Source organism: Eschrichtius robustus, chromosome 11 (assembly GCF_028021215.1).
Source record: "Eschrichtius robustus isolate mEscRob2 chromosome 11, mEscRob2.pri, whole genome shotgun sequence".
NCBI lineage: Eukaryota > Metazoa > Chordata > Mammalia > Artiodactyla > Eschrichtiidae > Eschrichtius > Eschrichtius robustus.
This window is the reverse complement of record NC_090834.1, coordinates 101996800-102014671: the sequence shown is the minus strand read 5'-3', so window position 1 is coordinate 102014671 and position 17872 is coordinate 101996800. Positions and strand designations below refer to the sequence as shown.

Below are 17872 nucleotides of genomic sequence, written 5' to 3'. Positions count from 1 at the left end.
GGAAGTAGGCTGGGATTTTCAAAGATGCTCATGCTGCCCTCCAATTCCACCCCTCCCACTGGAGCCCCTTCATGGTTCAGCAGCTCCGGGAACCTATTAAAAGTTAGAGGGAAACAAATGAGCCTGGGGGATGGAACGCACATCTGCAGGGAGCTGGGAGTATGCCTTGAACCCCATCTCCTGGTCTGAGACCTGAGCAAGTCTCTTTGCCTCTCTGGAGAGAGCCTTGGTTTCCAATACAATGACAGGATTGGTCTAGATCAGGTTTGCAAACTGTGTTCTGTGGAAAACTAGGGTCTCCTAAGACCGTATTAAGGGCTGCGGTGGTGGGGGAGGTGTTCTTTGGCTAAGGTTGTTCCAGAAACAGCCTACTCTTCTTGACCCTTTTAGAGTCTTACAACTTCATTAGCACTTAAATAGATTCCAGATACCCCATGGTAAAGGAACCTTAATTTTGCTTAGCTCTATTTAACTTGCTTTTCTCCAAACCTATGTGGCCATGGCTTTTTTTTTTCTTGCTTCGTTTTCTTTTTGCTTTATTTTCCCTGAGGTGCATCTATTGCCCTCTTGAGCGATGCCACCTTTAGCAGAAGAAACTATGGCAAGTGCTGGTCTAAATGATCCACACAACCCACCCCTGCCTTGCACTCTTGTTTGGAAGGTGGTAGGAAGCAGCGGTGAAAATCATTGATTCTGGAGCTTCCTATGATGGGATCCCAGCTCCCACTTCTTCTCCCACTGTGACCTTGAGCAAGCTGCTTACCCTCCCTGTATTTTGATTTCTGGAGATAAAAATAGGTCTCACCTCATAGGGACAGTGGAGGGTTAAGGAAGCCAATGCATAGAAAGTATTTTGGGGTGTGCCTGGCATGGAAGGAGTACTCAGTATACATCAGCTTGTACGGTGTAGGCTGGCCTCTGTCCAGCCCTGTGCCACATTAAGGTCCTGACTCAGCCATGAGGGCATTTAGTTGGTAAAAGACAAGGCAAAAAGAACTGAACACCAATGAGATGATAAGCCCTTTTTATTTGTTTATTTAAAAAAATTTTTTGGCTGCGCCGTGCAGCACGTGGGATCTTAGTTCCCCGACCCGGGATCGAACCCGTGCCCCCTGCATTGGGAGTGCAGAGTCTTAACCACTGGACCACCAGGGAAGTTCCGATAAGCCCTTTTTATACCTCAAAATGTGGGAGTAATTGGCTAAGACATAGCTGAGTGCTGCAGCCATCTTACCCTTCATCTACATGCTACACACTTAGCATAGTGGAGGGGAAGGGCAGGTGTATACACACACATACACACCCCTCAGCCATCCTGTGTGTTCATCATCTCAGCTTTCCACCCTCCAGGCTTGTGATAAATAGCCAAGGAGTGAAGAAACTCAGAATACTGAGACGCCCGGATAATACCACCCACCCCAGCATTAATTCCATAGCAGTTTACAGCTTGCGCTGCGGTGCCCTGCTTTACCTTCCTAGTTCCTCACTCTAACCCTTCAGAATAAGTGTTACTGGCCCCATTTTACAGAGTAGGAATTTGAAGCTTGGGGAGTTGAAGCCCCTTGACTAAAGTCATAGGACAGTTAAATGGCCCAGCTGTACCTAGAACCCAGGTCTCCTGACAACCAGTCCAGAGCATGTGCCAGAGACACTGCCCCCGCCAGCTCCTCAGCCAGTGTCCCTTCAAAGGCTCCAGCCCAGGATGTGGGGCACCCCACTGGTGGGGAGGGCAGTCAGATATGGCGGAAGAGGCCAGCTCTCTCTTCCAAGGGCATGGCAGACCTTCCTCTCCACTTTCCTCCCTCGTTCCTTCCCCAGGAAGGAGGAAGGAAAGATTCATTCCACCCCTGTTTTGTGTCCACTGCAGACAGCTCCCCTCTCTCTCTTCCTGTTTTTCTCAGCAGACTGGAAGGAAAAGTACCCAGGAGCCCGAGTTCCAAGCCCCACATGGTACAGACAACGTTTGATGGTTCAGCTAACACCTCCACGACTCACTGCTCCCCAGTCTGTCTTCCAGTGGCCCCAAAGCTTTCACCATCCCTCACCTCAGCGGGGACATCCCTTGGAGATGCCACTCTCAACTGCTTAGAGACTCTGCCTCCCACCCCAACTGGACTGGTAAGTCTCCCAAGGCCCTCTCTACCCGTCAGGTCCACATGGATGGCCACCTGCAGGCTGCTCGGCGGGTGACCTCAAGTTGCCCAGCACCGCAGGGCTGAGCCCCCGAACTCTGGCATTGAAAAAGAGTGGACATAGTGGTGGAGAGACTTAGGAAGGAGCCTGGATTTCTCCAACGGTGGGGCCCTGCTTGGAGGCTCCTCGGGCCCTTGGAAGATGGGAGAGGAGTTGGCAGATGGAGGGGGTGCCTAGAAAGGGGCCCAGGGCTTCTCCTACCTGTAGGGCCTCTCCCTGGGGGCTTGGAGCTGTCTCCTTCCTCCAGCTGAGCGACCGCACTCCCGGGCTGTCTTTAAGCCCCTGCGGCTTCTAGCCCCCAGCTCTTCAGCCCCCGTTCCCCCTCCCCCTCCCCCCCCCCCCCCCCCCCCGCAAGATCCTGGGGCTGCAGACGAGCATTGTTTACTGTCCTGTTGGTACAGCACTCTCCCCTGAACTGGGAGGCTCGGATTTCCCATGGAGATCTGACAGGTGGCACCTTTCAATCACAGCCAGTGCCTCCCGCCTGACACCGGGCAGCATCCGTCCTGCGCTCATCTCCCTTCCCGATGTACTCGCCTGGCCCTGGCAACTCCCCAAACCATCTGCAGGCCCATTTGGAGCATGGTCATCAGCTGTCTGGTCTCCCCTGCCCACCCAGAGCCCAGGCTAGGCCTCCTCTGCATCCCCCCCACCACGTTCCTTTAAATAGTCCCTTTTACCCTTCCTCAGACTAAAGCAGCTGCGGAAGGGTGGGCTAAGGAGGGGTGAACGGGACAGCTGCCGAGGTGGCGATGTCTCTCAGGGCTCCCACTGGACGGGGAGCGGTTGGGGAGAGAGAGAAGAGTGATGGCCCAAGCTGATGGATCGCCGCGCTGAGAGTCTAGGAAATACAAAGCCGAGTTCTATTTGGAGCTGAGGTGACGGGTACACAGGAGGCTCTGAACAGATTTTTGTGCTGAATCGAGATTTTGCTCAGAAAGACGAAACACCTTTACCTTCTGTAGGTGTCCTGTGATCTAAGAAAGGTACTACTTCTGGAGAATGTGTGAGGGGCTTGTGGCTTGCAAGCTTGTGACCCCCCCAACCCCTCCCCCTCCCCACCGCTTCAGCAACACTGGCTCCTTCGTATTCCTCCGATGAGTCGATTCCTTTCCATACTCAGGGCTGTAAACCGTTCTGCTTCTGCTGTTTGCAAGGCTGGCTCTTTCTCATTCTTCTGCTCTCATTTCCTCAGAGAGTTCTCCCACGACATTGAGTTCCTCTCCATCGCTTCTGCATATTTTATTTTCTTATGGAATATGGATTGGAATCCAAAGTTACCTTATTCATTTCCTTGTTACCTGACTTTCTCTCTAGACTCTAAGCTCCATGAGGGCAGGGACTTTGTCATGTTCATGGCTGTATGCCCAGAGCCTAGCAAATTGCCTGGGTCATATGAAGTGCTCAATAAATGGATAGTGAATAAATAAATGATTTAATTAGTTAGTAGAAATATGGAACGGGAATTTGGGGGCCTGTTCCTGGGATGATCTGAAAGCCAAGTTTGGGTACCAATGGTTGAACAGTGCAATATTGTTGATTGCCAGCTGCATTTAGTGATAAGATGTCTGTAATTTTAAGGGCATGAAAAGGGCATTGTGGGGGGCTTCCCTGGTGGCGCAGTGGTTGAGAATCCGCCTGCCAGTGCAGGGGACACGGGTTTGAGCCCTGGTCTGGGAAGATTCCACATGCTGCGGAGCAACTAAGCCCGTGCACCACGACTACTGAGCCCGCGTGCTGCAACTACTGAAGCCTGCGCTCCTAGAGCCCGTGCTCCACAACGAGAGAAGCCACCACAATGAGAAGCCGGCACACTGCAACGAAGAGTAGCCCCCGCTCGCCGCAACTAGAGGAAGCCCGCGCGCAGCAAGGACCCAATGCAGCCAAAAAAAAGAAAAGAAAAGAAAAACAGAAAAAAATGTCATTGTGGAAAAAGGACTTCATCTGTTAGAGATACAATTAGATGAAGAAAATATGGCTAAATGTTGACAATTGTCAAATCTTGGTCATGGGTGATTAATATGTGGAAGTTCAATATATTGTGCTCTCCGCTTTTCTGTACTTTAAAAATTTTCCCTAATAAATAAAAATCTGAAAAAAAAAGATTCATTTTTATTGAGCATCTGTCATGGACTAGGTGCTTTAAATACATCATCTTTTTTGTTTGTTCGTTTGTTTTGTAATGATTTTTAAAACTTTATTTTGAAATAATTATAGGTTTATAGGAAGTTGCATAAATAGTACAGAGAGGGTACAGAAGGTTAAATTTTACTTAAGATTTATCCACTGAAGGCTAAATCTTACATAACTATATGCAATATCAAAGCCAGGAAATTGGCATTGGTACAATGGCGTGTATACTTCTACGACAGCTTAGATTTGAATAAACACCTTCTCCCACAATCAGGGCACAGAACCAATTTCATCAACACAAAGATCTCCCTTGTGCTGTCCCCTTAGGCACACCTCCTTCCCTCCCCCCACCAACTCTAACCCTAGGCAACCATTAATCTCTTCTCCCATCTCTATAATATTGTCATTTTGAGAATGTGATTTAAATGGAATCATACAGTATGTAACCTTTCATAAAACCTAATAAAAATCCCATCTAGGAAGCAGATTCCTCTCTTAAGAACCCATCTCCTTTTTCCATGCAATTTCTTAATACTCCATAATATGTTGACTATATTCTCAAAAGTAAAAACCAGGATAACATATATAGAATAACATACGTAGCAGCATTATCATAATAGCCCCAAACTGGAAACAACCCAAAAGTCCATCAATAGGAGAATAGATAAATGAACTGTGGCTTATTTATACAATCAAACACTAGACAGCCATCAAAAAGAATGAATAAGAGATACACACGACAGTATGGATGAAATCTTACGGATGCTACATTGAGCTAAAGAAGTGAGGCACAAAACAGAAAACAATGTATAATTTCATTTACATGAAGTTCAAGAGTAGGCAGAACTAACTGATGGTGACAGAAGTCAGAATAGTGGTTCACTGCAGAAGAGGGAGTATTGACTGGGAAGGAACATGAGATAACTTTTTAAGGTGCTGGAAATATTTTGTATCTTGATCTGGGTGATAGTTATAAAAATGAATAAGTATTTAAGAATTAAGCTTGCGTGTTTTACTACTTTACTATCTGAATGCTATACCTAAATTTTAAAGTATCAAGGCACAGGGTTTGACAAAGAGTTTGAGTCCTTAGAGCAGTAATGAGGGCAATATTTAAAATTGGGACTTCCTTAGGGAAGCACATGGTGACCAGCCATGGAAAGTGTCTAGCCCACCTTCTCCTATAGGCAGTGTACCACTGCATCATTAATTTGCATCTTCTAAATTTCGTTTACTGGGAAATCCCTTGAAAAATCCAGGGATTGAGGTGGGTTTTTCTTGGGGGGGGTGCGGGAGGGGGGCGTGCAGACCGAGAAATACATTAAGTCTTGAAAGATGAAGAGTTCACAAGTACCCTCCGTCTTCCTCACCCAAACACACTAGGTTAGTTCTGGTGGCAGCCACAATGGTCCTATTCATCTCTTTAGGGCCCAGGGCGTCTAACAGAAGCTGACTAAAACATACTGTATACTTGACTCATCTTTCTGCAAGCAGGAACCGTGCCTCGCTTGTCTCTGCAACCCCAGAGAAAGCTTAGTGACCTACACACAGCTGTATTCACACAAAGGGCCTCTGAGCATTGGTCCTCAAACTTGGCTGCACATGGGATTCACCTGGGGAGTTTTAAGATGTACTGATGCCTGGGTCCTACTCCCAGGGATTCTGATTTAATTGGTACGAAGTGAGCCCTGGGCTTCGGGATTATTTTAAGCGTCCCAGGTGACCTTAAGTACATCACAAACTGAGAGCTGCACTTTGGCGGCATTCTTCCTACTCCGCGCCTGATTTGCGCTCTGGCCTCAGCTCTCCGGAGGTGAGGGCGAGGTTCACTGAGTTCTGTGGTCCTGCCCCTCTTACAGAACCAATAAACTCAAACCTCTCCGTGACACCCCTAAGGACAAGAATTCTAACCAGTCTGCAGGCGCTCTGCGCCCCGCTCAAGCCTCTATGGTATTTTGGAGTCCTCTCTAGCATTTGGGAGACGCCTTAGCCAGGGCCAGCAGCTCCCTCTCTATGGTAGCGGATTTTCCAGCGCCGCCTCGTTGGTACTTCATTCCGGAAGCGCGCACGGATCAGAGAAGAGGCGGGACTTCCCTCCCGGAAGTGACGCAGGTGCTTCCGCCCTATCCTACCTGAGCGCCCGGTGAGTTTCTAGTGTTTACCCGAAGTTGGGGACATAGGGGGCGTTGTGGCTGGCCCCAGGCCGTGGTGAGTGACGTCTGACCTCAAGGTGATCCTGATGATGGCGCCGCCATTTCAGAGGTGTAGACCCTGGGCTGGGGCCCGGGCGCCTTAGTTCCGCTTATGATCGAATTCTTAGGGCCCCGCAGGTTCATGCTCCGTTCCGGTCTCCCCTTCTTCTCCTGGATAGAGGTGACTTAGAGGGATTGGGAGTCAGGGCTCCGGGGCTCGAGTTCCAGCCCCGCCATTGACATGTTCTGTGACCTTGGGCTAGGCAGTGTTCCCCTTCGGGGCCTCAGTTCCCACATCTGTGAAATGGGACTTTTGAGTTCACTGAGGTCAGTAGCCCCTGCTGGTCTGATGCCCTCTGATTCCTCCACATCCTCCAGCCCCTGCGATGGGAAGGTGAATGGGAGGGGTGGGTGCTGACCATGATGTCTGCCCCCAGGATTAGGAGGCCAGAGGGAGATCTCTTCCACGGTGCAGGGCTGAAATGGACCCGCTTAGGGCCCAGCAGCTGGCGGCAGAGCTGGAGGTAGAGATGATGGCTGATATGTACAACAGGTAAGGGCTGATTCTGCACTGCCTTGTCTTAGAGAATGATCCCAGGTCACTCTTGCCAAGGCAGAGGTGGATAACTTCTGAAAGTTATTTTCCTCATTCTGGGGGAACCTGAGGCCCGGGTTTACCCTCCCGGCACCCCCAACTCCCGCCCCATGCTTAAGGGCTAATGCAGACGCAGTGTGGGGTCACTAGAAGGAATTGGGCATTTAGGGTGGGATGGAATTGGCGATGTAGGAGATGAGCAGGAAGAGAAGGTCCTGTCCAGGCTCTAGTTGTGTTCCAGGAAGAGTAGAGCATTTGCCTTTTGACAAAGAGCACGTAGCCCACTTAGTAGTCAACATTTCTTAAACTCTTAATCCATCTCGGACACATGCTGAGCATTTTATATGCATTATCTTTTTTTAAAGGTGAGGAGATTGAGGTTTCTAGAGGTTAAATAACTCTCTCAGGGTCCACAGCTGGTCAGTAACAATGTCAGGACCAGTAGCTCAGTCTGACTCCTAACTAGTGCCCATAACCATCTGGCAAATTTGGGAACAAATCGTAGCTGCACCAACCACCACTATTATGGCCTTGGGCAAGTTACATGGACTGTTAGACCAGTGGTTTCCCCATCTGTAAAGTGGAGTTAATAATAGGACCTTACTCACAGAGGCATTATAAATATTAAATGTAAAAGTATATGACAAGCTCTTAGCATTAAGCCCAACACAAGTCAAATAAGCAGTCAACAAATATTTGCTATTTTTATTGGCTTAAGCTCTCTGGTATCCTCCCTAGATTCGTTGTTTTATCTTGGAGGCTATTAGAATAATTTTTAAATGTAGGCTGTAAAGTCAGGCTACCTGGGTTCATAGCCCAGCTTTATGTGATCCTGAGGCTCTGTGCCTTCACTTCCTTATCTGTAAAAAGGGGGATAATGATTGTGCCGACCTCATAGGGTTATCATAAGAACTGCATGACAGAATCCATGTCAAGCACTTAGCGTGATGTCTGGAACATAACTGGTACTCAGCTAATGGTTCCTGTTTAATTAGTCATAAACATGGGCCCCGACAAGGTTCCTGCTCTCAAGGATCTTCCAAGATAGTTGAGGTGCAAACTGAGGATTTACACTGCCTTCTTGGGAGGTGAAATCAGTATAGCAGGGCAGGAATGGCTGAGGGTTCCTGGTATGCCACAGGATGCTGCTGACCTGACCTTGCCCTTCCTTCTTTCTAGAATGACCAGTGCCTGCCACCGGAAGTGCGTGCCTCCCCACTACAAGGAAGCAGAACTGTCCAAGGGCGAGTCTGTGTGCCTGGACCGGTGTGTCTCCAAGTACCTGGACATCCATGAGCGGATGGGCAAAAAGTTGACAGAATTGTCTATGCAGGATGAAGAGTTGATGAAGAGGGTGCAGCAGAGTTCCGGGCCCGCCTGAGGTCCCAGGCAGTACACCTCAAGGTGCACCCTGTCCTTTCCCACTTGTCTAATAAAAGTGTCCCCATTGGGTGTCATCTGTGAAGACTGCCAGGCCTAGGCTCTTTCTGGAGAGTCTCCAGGAGCCCAGGGTATGATGGAGCTCTTTCCCGGTCGAAGAAGGGGTATTTGTCACACTGGCATGTGACTGTGTGTGTGTTTATATATATTATATATTAAAACAAGTTTGTTGACACCTACAGTGTGCAAAGCAGTGTACCTGGCACTTGGGAGTAAAGGCAGCAGACACAGCCTCTGCCAGCAGAGGGAGTCTAACGTAGTGTTTAAAAGCATAGACTGGTACCGTGGCTTAAGTTTACATTCCACGGCAGCCACTTGCTGTGTGACCCTGAACGTGTCATTTCCCTGTGCGTAGCTTCCTCATCTGTAAAGTGGGGAGAATCAGGGCTGTTGTGAAGATTAAATGAGTTAATATGAATAAACTATTTAGAATAATGCCTGGGCCATAGAAAGTGCCCAGTATATATTATTTATGTCTAACAACTTAAAATCAAGTGCAGGCAGGCATTTTCCTCAATGATATAAAGGAACGGTTTAGAGGAGAGGGTGGAAAGTAGATGGAACTTAAGAAGGAAGTAGCCACAACCTCTTGGTTTTAAACAGTAATATCGAAACATGTGAAGGGACCCAGCTTCATGTGTGATGTGTGTGATCCGGGGAGGGGACCGAGTGATAAGCACTGCCATTCAGTGTTCACCTGGATCTGAATCAGGGACTGCGCTCCTCACTCTTCATGGGGTATCCAGTCTCATCCACTCAGCAGGCTAAAGGCCCTGTTAGGAAATGGGGGCTCAGAGAGGTGGTGGTTTGCTGGAGGTCACAGGAGAGGAGCAATGACGGAAGTCAGGGTTGACTGCTCTCGGAGGAGAGGCCGCACCCACTTCCTGTCCTGAGGGTGCCCTTGGAGAACTGCGCAGTTCTCAAAATGTGTGGTTCACTGCAGAAGGAATTTTGGTTGACGCCAGTGCCACTGATAGCAGTACCTTCACAGCAGAGGGAGGTGTCTGGGATGTAACCTCACCAGGTCGTTGGGCTCACAGGAAAGGAGACGGTAGAGGCAGTGAGTTTCAGGCTTAAAAGTACAGGTCCAGGGAATTCCCTGGCGGTCCAGTGGTTGGGACTTTGCGCTTTCACTGCCGAGGGCCTGGGTTCATTTCTTGGTCAGGAGCTAGGATCCTACAAGCTGCGCAGTGTGGCCAAAAAAAAAAAAAATCCAGGTTCAAGTCAGACCACCTGGGATGAAATTTTCTGGCTGTGTGATCATGGGTGAGGCATTTGACGACTCTGTGCCTCAGTTACCCTATCTATAAAGCGATAAAATTACCTACTTCACTGAGTGGTTGTGAAGATGAAATGTGTTAATAACTAAAGCACTTAGGAAAGTGCCTAATTCTCCCATGTTAAATACTCAATAATGTTAGCTGTTTTTTTTTTTTTTAATTGCTAACTTTGATGTAAGGAGTCTCGGGATAGACCCCCTGAAAACTTCAAAACTATTGTCCATCTACCTTAAGGGTGGGCAGAGAGCTAAGGCTCCTTTCTAGGTACTGGAGTGCCAACTTGGGTCAACAGGTGGCGCTGTCTGCTCACGGGACTCAGCACTGCTGTGGCCAGTTCTACAAATGTGTATTATTCGTGTATTCCTTGCGGCCGTTGTACTAGGAAGAGCAGGGTGGTGAGGAAAACAGATATTGTACCCGCCCTCAGGTTTAGCAACGAACGTCAGAAATTTTCAGAGCACATGGCTGGAACATCTAGAAGGGGTCATAGAGAATGGAGAGAAGAGGTTCCAGCTGGACAGAGAGCACTTGCAAAAGCTTTGAAGTGGCAGAAAGTGTGGAGCCGTCAAGAAACAAAGCTTTGGCCTGCTCGGAGTGCCAAGTGGGAAGGCAGGTAGTGGTGAGGGATGAGACCTGCCCGAGGGCTAAGCAGGCGCAGCTCCAAAGAGCCTGATGAGCTGAGTTTTTTAAAAGAGTTTGGATTTTCTCCGAAGGGCATCAGCAAACTGTTGAAGGATGTAAAACCCTGGCAGTGAAAATGACAGATGTGCATTTTATTTATTATTATTATTATTTTTTAATTATCTTTTTCCTTTTTTTTTTTTAAAGTTTGGGTTTATTTATTTATTTATTTATTTATTTATGGCTGTGTTGGGTCTTCGTTTCTGTGCGAGGGCTTTTTCTAGTTGCGGCAAGTGGGGGCCACTCTTCATCGCGGTGCGCGGGCCTCTCACTATCGTGGCCTCTCTTGTTGCGGAGCACAGGCTCCAGACGCGCAGGCTCTGTAATTGTGTCTCACGGGCCTAGTTGCTCCGCGGCATGTGGGATCTTCCCAGACCAGGGCTCAAACCCATGACCCCTGCATTGGCAGGCAGATTCTCAACCACTGCGCCACCAGGGAAGCCCCAGAAGTGCATTTTAAAGCTCCCTCTAGCTGTCAGCCAGGTGGATAGTGGTAGATGATGGCTTAATGGATTCAGGGGAGACATACCAGGGAGCTGGTGAGGAAACGGGGATGATACCAGTAGGAATAGCTATCAAGTTGCTACATTGTGCTAATAAGTATATTATTTCAGTTAAAACTCATAACAACTCTGAGGCAGGTACCATTATTCTTATCTTATAGGTGAAGAAGTTGAGGCTCTGAAAAGTTAGTAACTTGCTGAAGGTCATACAACAAGCAAGTGCTAGAGCCAGGATTCCAGCTAATTCAGACACCAGAGCCCACTTTTACCCACCCCTCTAGGACTGGAGTGCAGGTGTGGGTAGGGAATGCTCCCTAATGTCAGCAATGTCATATTTTATTCAGCAATAGTTATTGTTGGCTTGCTGCATGCAGAGAGCTGTAGAAAGTGTGCAAGTGAATTAACTAGGTCCCTGCCTTTGGTGAACAAGTGTGGCGGTTGGGAGGGTGGGCATAGGAGAGATGGAACAAACATACAGAGTAGTAGAATAGGTTAGGCCTTTTCTGCCATCGAGAAGAGTCAAAAAATGCTCACATGTGTGTTTGCTAGATTATCAGTTTCATTTATTTTCATAAATTTATGTATTTATTTATTTATTTTTGGCTGCATTGGGTCTTCGTTGCTGCGTGCGGGCTTTCTCTAGTTGCGGTGAGCGGGGGCTACTCTTCATTGCGGTGCGCGGGCTTCTCACTGCGGTGGCTTCTCTTGTTGCGGAGCATGGGCTCTAGGCGCGTGGGCTTCAGTAGTTGTGGCTCGCGGGCTCTAGAGCGCAGGCTCAGTAGTTGTGGTGCACGGGCTTAGTTGCTCCACGGCGATTATCAGTTTTAAAAACCGGGAAGTGTCTCATAAACATCAGGACTTTGGCTTCTTTTGAAAAGCTAGAAGATCTGACAAGTCAGCCTACATTCCTGCTTGGCAGTGGTCTGCTGCTGGAGGATGGGTGGAGGCTCAGCTGTCCGCCAAACCTCCCACCTCTCATTTCTTCCCTTGTCACCATCTGCTTGACCTGTAGGCATTTGGTCTGCACTTTCTGCTCTTTGGGTTTTCAGATGAGCCAGACACTATATGAGAAAACATGTAACGGTCCTGGAGTGGGCAGCCTCTGAGATGGCTCCTAATGATCCTGCCCGCTGCTGTTCATTCCTATTCATTCCTAGTATAATCTCCTTCCCTTGAGCGTGCACTAGACCTAAATAGAGACTTGCTTCTAACAAACAGGACAGAGCAAAGGTGATGAAAGCTGCTTCCAAGGTTAAGACACAAAAGATGGTAATGGCCATCTTGTTATTGTCTCTCTCTCTCTCTCTTCCTCCCCTTCTCCTCCTCTCCTCTTCCTTGCAAAATCTGTTGAAGCAAGCTTCCATGTTGTGAGCTGCCCTATGAAGAGGCCCATGTGGTGGGGAACTCAGGGCAGCCTCCAGCCCACAGCCAGTGAGGAACTGAATCCTGCTGGCAACCACATGAGTGAGCTCAGAAGCAGATCTTTCCCCAGTCAGACTTTCAGATGACTACAGCCCTGGCTGGCACTTTGCAGCCCTGTGAGAGACCCTGAAGCAGAGGACCCAACTAAGCTGCACCCTGACTCCCAGCCTAGAGAAACTGGGATGATAAATGTTGATTTAAGCCATTACATTTTGGGGTAATTTGTTGCGCAGCAATAGTTAACCACTACACAGACAGTTCTCACAACTGTTACAGTCGTCAAAGACTATGTTTGGTCATTCTACACCCACACCTGCAAGGGACCAGGCACTGTTCCAGGCATTTGGGGTACACCAATGAACAAAATAAAGATTGTTGCCCACTTGGAACTTATATTCTAGGGCAACGGTTTTGCATAGAAGTCTGGGTTGGCAGTGCTATTTTGAAGGAAAGACAGCCCCTTCAGCTCCTGGGAGAAGGTTCTTAACCTTTCACATCTTGGGCCTCTTTGAAACGCCAACAAAAGCCACAGACTGGTTCTTCAGAAAATTGTTCATGCACAGAATTTTGCATGCAATTTTAGGGATTTTCTTTAGAATTCTTGTGGGCTGACCTGGGGGGAGTCTTGTGACAAGCATTTTTTTAAATGCTGGGGCAAAGAGAAACAAGACAGAAAATCAAAGGGGGGAGGCATATTAAAATCAGTCACTTTTACAGTTGTGAAAAGTGCTGTAAGAGATGCCCAGGGAAGTGTGGGGCTATGTAAAGGGATGACTCCCCCAAGTCTGGGTGCTCAGGGAAGGCTGTCCCCCTGAAAGCGATGTAGGTGAGTGAGATTTGAAGGATGGGTGGGTAGGAATTTGCCAGGTTGGGGGCAGTGGTGGGTGGTGGCTTCTTTGTTAAGTGGTGGGAGGATAGTGGTGGGGAAGGTGGGCTCAGGTCCCTATCCTCTGGCCCATACAGTCTATCAGAAGAAACAGACAACGTCGTGATGAGTGTTATCAAAGGGTGACTCGAATGTTATACGAGTCATATAGCAAAGGGATTTATTGCTGGAGTCAGGCAAGGAGGCTTCCTGTAGGAAGTGCCCGTTAAGTCAAAATCTGAAGGATTAGTTAGATAGGCCAGGGTGGGGGAATGTTCCAGGCCCAGGTGGGAGAACACAGGGTTTTAATGGATGAGAACAGGTCACAACAGTGAAAGCATAGAGAAGAGAGAGGCCAGAAGGGAGGTGGGCCCAGCAGGAGGGCCCGGATGGACTAGGGGGCATTGTTGGGAGTTTGTACGTTTGCCCAACAGTCGTGGAAACTTCCAAGGGGAGAGGCCTGGTTGAAGCCAAGATCATTCTGACCAGAAAGTGGACTCACTGGCACGAGTGGAATCGGGAAGGCCAGGCTGAAAGGGTCGCAGGAGTCCAGGCAGGAGTTGACGAGACCTAGGCTTGGGGGCCAGCAGAAGATGGAGAGGAGAAGTCTTTAAAGGCAGGAGCCACAAGCTCGCTGGTAGGTTGGACGCGGAAAGTCAGGCTGGGAGCCGAGTCTGGATAACTTCGCTTTGAGCTTAAGCAACTGTGTGCAAGGTGGTGCTTTTACCGACACAGGCAGCAACGGAGGTAGAGCGAGTTAGGGAGGAGGAGGGTCATTTTCTGTCATCACTGAGCACTTCTTTTTTTTTTTTAATTTTTAAATTAAAAAAAATGTTTTTGGCTGCGCTGCGCGGCATGTGGAATCTTAGTTCCCCAACCAGGGATGGAACCCACACCCCCTGCATTGGAAGCGTGGAGTCTTAACCACTGGACCACCAGAGAAGTCGCACTGAGCACTTCTTATTATCTTAGAAGGTCCGGTACAATTGGCCTGTATCTACTTTTCCAGCTGCAGCTTCATGCCACAGCCCGCCTCATTCTATGTGTTCTTCCATTCAGGCCCTCCTTCAGTTCCCTGAATGTCTCAGGCATCCTCCTGTTGTAGCGCCTCCGCATGCTGTGTCCTCCTCTTGGGGGTTGATAAATCCTACTGATTCAGACACGGGAAGTCTTATATCTTCAGATTTTGGCACAAACAACACCTTTAAGGACTCCTCCCTGCCCTCCAGTCTAGATCAACGCCCTTCCCCAGTGATATGTTACTTCTCTTCCATGGCGCTTCCTTTATTTTTTTTTATAAATTTATTTATTTTGTTTATTTATTTTTGGCTGCGTTGGGTCTTTGTTGCTGTGCGTGGGCTTTCTCTGCTTGCGGCGAGCGGGGGTTACTCTTCGTTGCGGTGTGTGGGCTTCTCATTGCGGTGGCTTCTCTTGTTGCGGAGCATGGGCTCTAGGCGCGTGGGCTTCCGTAGTTGTGGCATGTGGGCTCAGTAGTTGTGGCTCGCAGGCTCTAGAGCACAGGCTCAGTAGTTGTGGCGCACGGGCTTAGTTGCGCCGCGGCATGTGGGATCTTCCTGGACCAGGGCTCGAACCTGTAACCCCTGCATTGGCAGGCAGATTCTTAGCCACTGCATGGCGCTTCCTTTAGATGCAATTACACTTACTATGTGATAATTTGATTCATCTACTCCTCTCCCCCACTGGACTTTATGTTCTCTGAGGATGGAGTCTGTGTCTTATTCATCCTTCAATCCCTAGTGCCTGATGCATGTGAAAGCGTTGAAAAATTTTTTAAAAACTGATATAATTCACATATCATAAAATTCACCCTTTTAAAGTGTCCAATTAAGTGGATTTTAGTGCATTCACAGGGTTGTACCGTCATCACCACTATCTAACTGCGCAACATTTTCACCACCCACAAGAAGAAACCCCATACTCACTAGCAATCACTTCCCATCTCTCCCTCCTCCAGTTTTTGGCAACGACTAATCTACTGTCTCAGTGTACCTGCCTATTCTGGGCATTTCATATGAGTGCACCCCTACAATATGTGATCTTTTGCATCTGGCTTTCACTTAGCATAATGTTTTCAAGGTTCATCCATGTTGTAGCATGTACCAGCACCTCCTTCCTTTTTATGACCAGATCATAATACATTCAATGTTACTATACACATTTTTTTTTTTTTTTGGTCACACCTCGCGGCTTGTGGGATCTTAGTTCCCCGACCAGGGATTGAACCCGGGCCTTCAGTAGGGAAAGCGCAGAGTCCTAACCACTGGACCACCAGGGAGTTCCCACTATACACATTGTGTTCATCCATTTGTTAACGGACAATTGGGTTGTTTGCACTTTTTGGCTATTATGAATAACAATGCTATGAACATTTGTGTCCAAGTCTTTGTGTCCACATATGTTCTCAGTTCTCTTGGGTATATACCTAGGAGAGGAATTGCTGGGTCATAGTGGTGACTCTATGTTTAACTATTTGAGTATCAGCCAAACCGTTTTTCCAAAGTGGCTGCACTATTTTATTTACATTCCTCACGCCAAGGTTTACCATAACTATTTGTTAGGCTGAATAAATAATTTCTTCATTGTGAACTGGATACTATTATTTCCAGCACATAATAGACTAGAAGAGTAAGGCTCGGGAGTGTGAGTGCCTTGGGCAAAACTGCACAACGAATCAGCTGCGGAGCCAGGATTGGGACCCAGCCTGTGATTCACGAGCCAGTACTCCTGTTCACTCAGCTGTGAGGCCGACTCTGGCCACCGGCCTGCAGGAGAGCCACTGTGACAGCGCTGTTCTACTCTAGCTATGGGTAGTGTCAAGGGAACAGAGTCTAGAAAGGGATTACTTTTGGGGACAGGAGGAGGGGTTGGTAAATCCTGTTGATTCTGATATGGAAGTGTGTCTTAAGTCTCTTCTCTGGGACTTCCCTGGTGGTCCAGTGGTTAAGACTCTGCCCTTCCAATGCAGGGGGTGCAGGTTCGATCCCTGGTGGGGGAACTAAGATCCCACACGCCATGTGGTGTGGCCAAAAAAAAAGTCTCTGCTTTCCTCTATTTTTTTTTTTTTAATTATCTGAACTATTACAGTGGCCTCTTAACTGCTTTAAAGTCCCTCTCCTTTCCATTCATTAAACACACAAACCCGACCATATCTATCTCCTCCCTTAAAAACAAACAAAGTAAACCAAAATAAAACAAGAAAACAAAATCCAGGAGTTCCCATCACCTATCTCACAACATGGGAAATCCTTGGTCTGGCAGAGGTCATTCCAAAATGACCACAGTTTCCAGCTCCCTTTCCCACTACCGTCTTCCACTTATTCCATAAATGTTTACCACGGGCTGTTACAGGCCAGGTCCTGGGATAGGTAGCAGGCATACAAATCACCTACAATGTGGTTCCCATGGTGCCTGCCCTCCAGAGATTTATAGCTCTTGGGGAGGGAGCAGGCAACTAAATTGATGATTCTAGATCAGTGTGAGGGCTTATTTCAGGATAGAATAGCGTTTGGGGGGAGTACATGGGCAGGACCCCTAACCCAGCCTAAGAGATCAGAGCTTCCAGAAAAAGGTGAAATTGAGGTGAGTTGTGAAGGATGAGTGCATTAGAAATGAAGAAGGAGGGACTTCCCTGGTGGCGCAGTGGTTAAGGATCCGTCTGCCAATGCAGGGGACACGGGTTCGATCCCTGGTCCGGGAAGATTCCCACATGCCATGGAACAACTAAGCCCGTGTGCCACAACTGCTGAGCCCACGTGCCACAACTACTGAAGCCCGCGCGCCTAGAGCCCGTGCTCCGCAACAAGAGAAGCCACCATAATGAGAAACCCGTGCATTGCAACGAAGAGTAGCCCCCGCTCACCAGAACTAGAGAAAGCCCATGCGCAGCAACGAAGACCCAACGCAGCCAAAAATAAATAAATAAATTCACAAAAAAAAAAAAAGAAATGAAGAAGGAACAGCAGGTGCAAAGGCCAGGAGGTGTGAAACCAGCTGGCTTCACACTTCATTCCACAGGTATTTACTGAGTGCGTCTTAGGTGCCAGGTGCTGTTTTTGGTGCTGGAGATACAGCAGTGACCACAGCAGACCAGACCCTTGCCCCCATAGAGCTGACAGTTCACAAGGGGAAAATATCAAAATGTCGGTTGGAGATAAGGAACGGCAAGCATTACAGCCCATGGACCCCTAGAGTCAGTGGAGGGGGTCCACAAAACCCTTGGAAATTGAATGTAAATATATGTGTGTGTTCATGTTCACACAGGCATTTTCATAGGGAATGGACTCATAAAATTTTATTGCATTCTCAAAGGGATCCATCCATGACCGCGTAGGGCCATGGGGTCCTTATTCTAGGGCCCCTTGTGCGAAACTAAGGAGTTTGACCTTGATGTGGAAGTTCTGGGAGCCAGTAATTAATTTTGAGAAGTGAAAGCATCAGAGCCTGACACTGTGCTCCCGCCAGAGAGAACTCCTTGTGCCTTTTCTGCTGCTAAGCCTTTGCTCTTGCTGTTTCTTCCCGACCTGGAGGAATGGAAAGGGCCACACTTT

At 48.2% G+C, this 17872-nt stretch overlaps 1 protein-coding gene across 4 annotated transcripts; it reads left to right on the top strand.

Annotated features, from left to right (window-relative positions):
* Positions 1-6397: 6397 nt before the first annotated feature.
* On the top strand, positions 6398-8728 carry TIMM10 (translocase of inner mitochondrial membrane 10). 4 transcript variants are annotated; one of them, XM_068555215.1, is made up of 3 exons: positions 6398-6469; positions 6956-7071; positions 8293-8728. In XM_068555215.1, the coding sequence occupies exons 2-3, from the start codon at positions 7001-7003 to the stop codon at positions 8492-8494; spliced, it is 273 nt and encodes a 90-aa protein (XP_068411316.1). In that variant the 5' UTR covers positions 6398-6469; positions 6956-7000; the 3' UTR covers positions 8495-8728. The 4 variants fall into 4 exon arrangements, with proteins under 4 accessions (XP_068411316.1, XP_068411318.1, XP_068411319.1 ...); XM_068555217.1 differs by having other exon boundaries at positions 6464-6534; XM_068555218.1 differs by lacking the exon at positions 6398-6469 and adding an exon at positions 6534-6556.
* The last annotated feature ends 9144 nt before the right edge of the window (positions 8729-17872 follow it).

Excerpts from the sequence above, each read along its gene's own strand:
- TIMM10 (XM_068555215.1), top strand. The coding sequence starts at position 7,001 with ATGGACCCGCTTAGGGCCCAGCAGCTGGCGGCAGAGCTGGAGGTAGAG. Across the intron at positions 7,072-8,292 it reads ATGGCTGATATGTACAACAG|AATGACCAGTGCCTGCCACC; the intron begins GTAAGGGCTGAT and ends CCTTCTTTCTAG.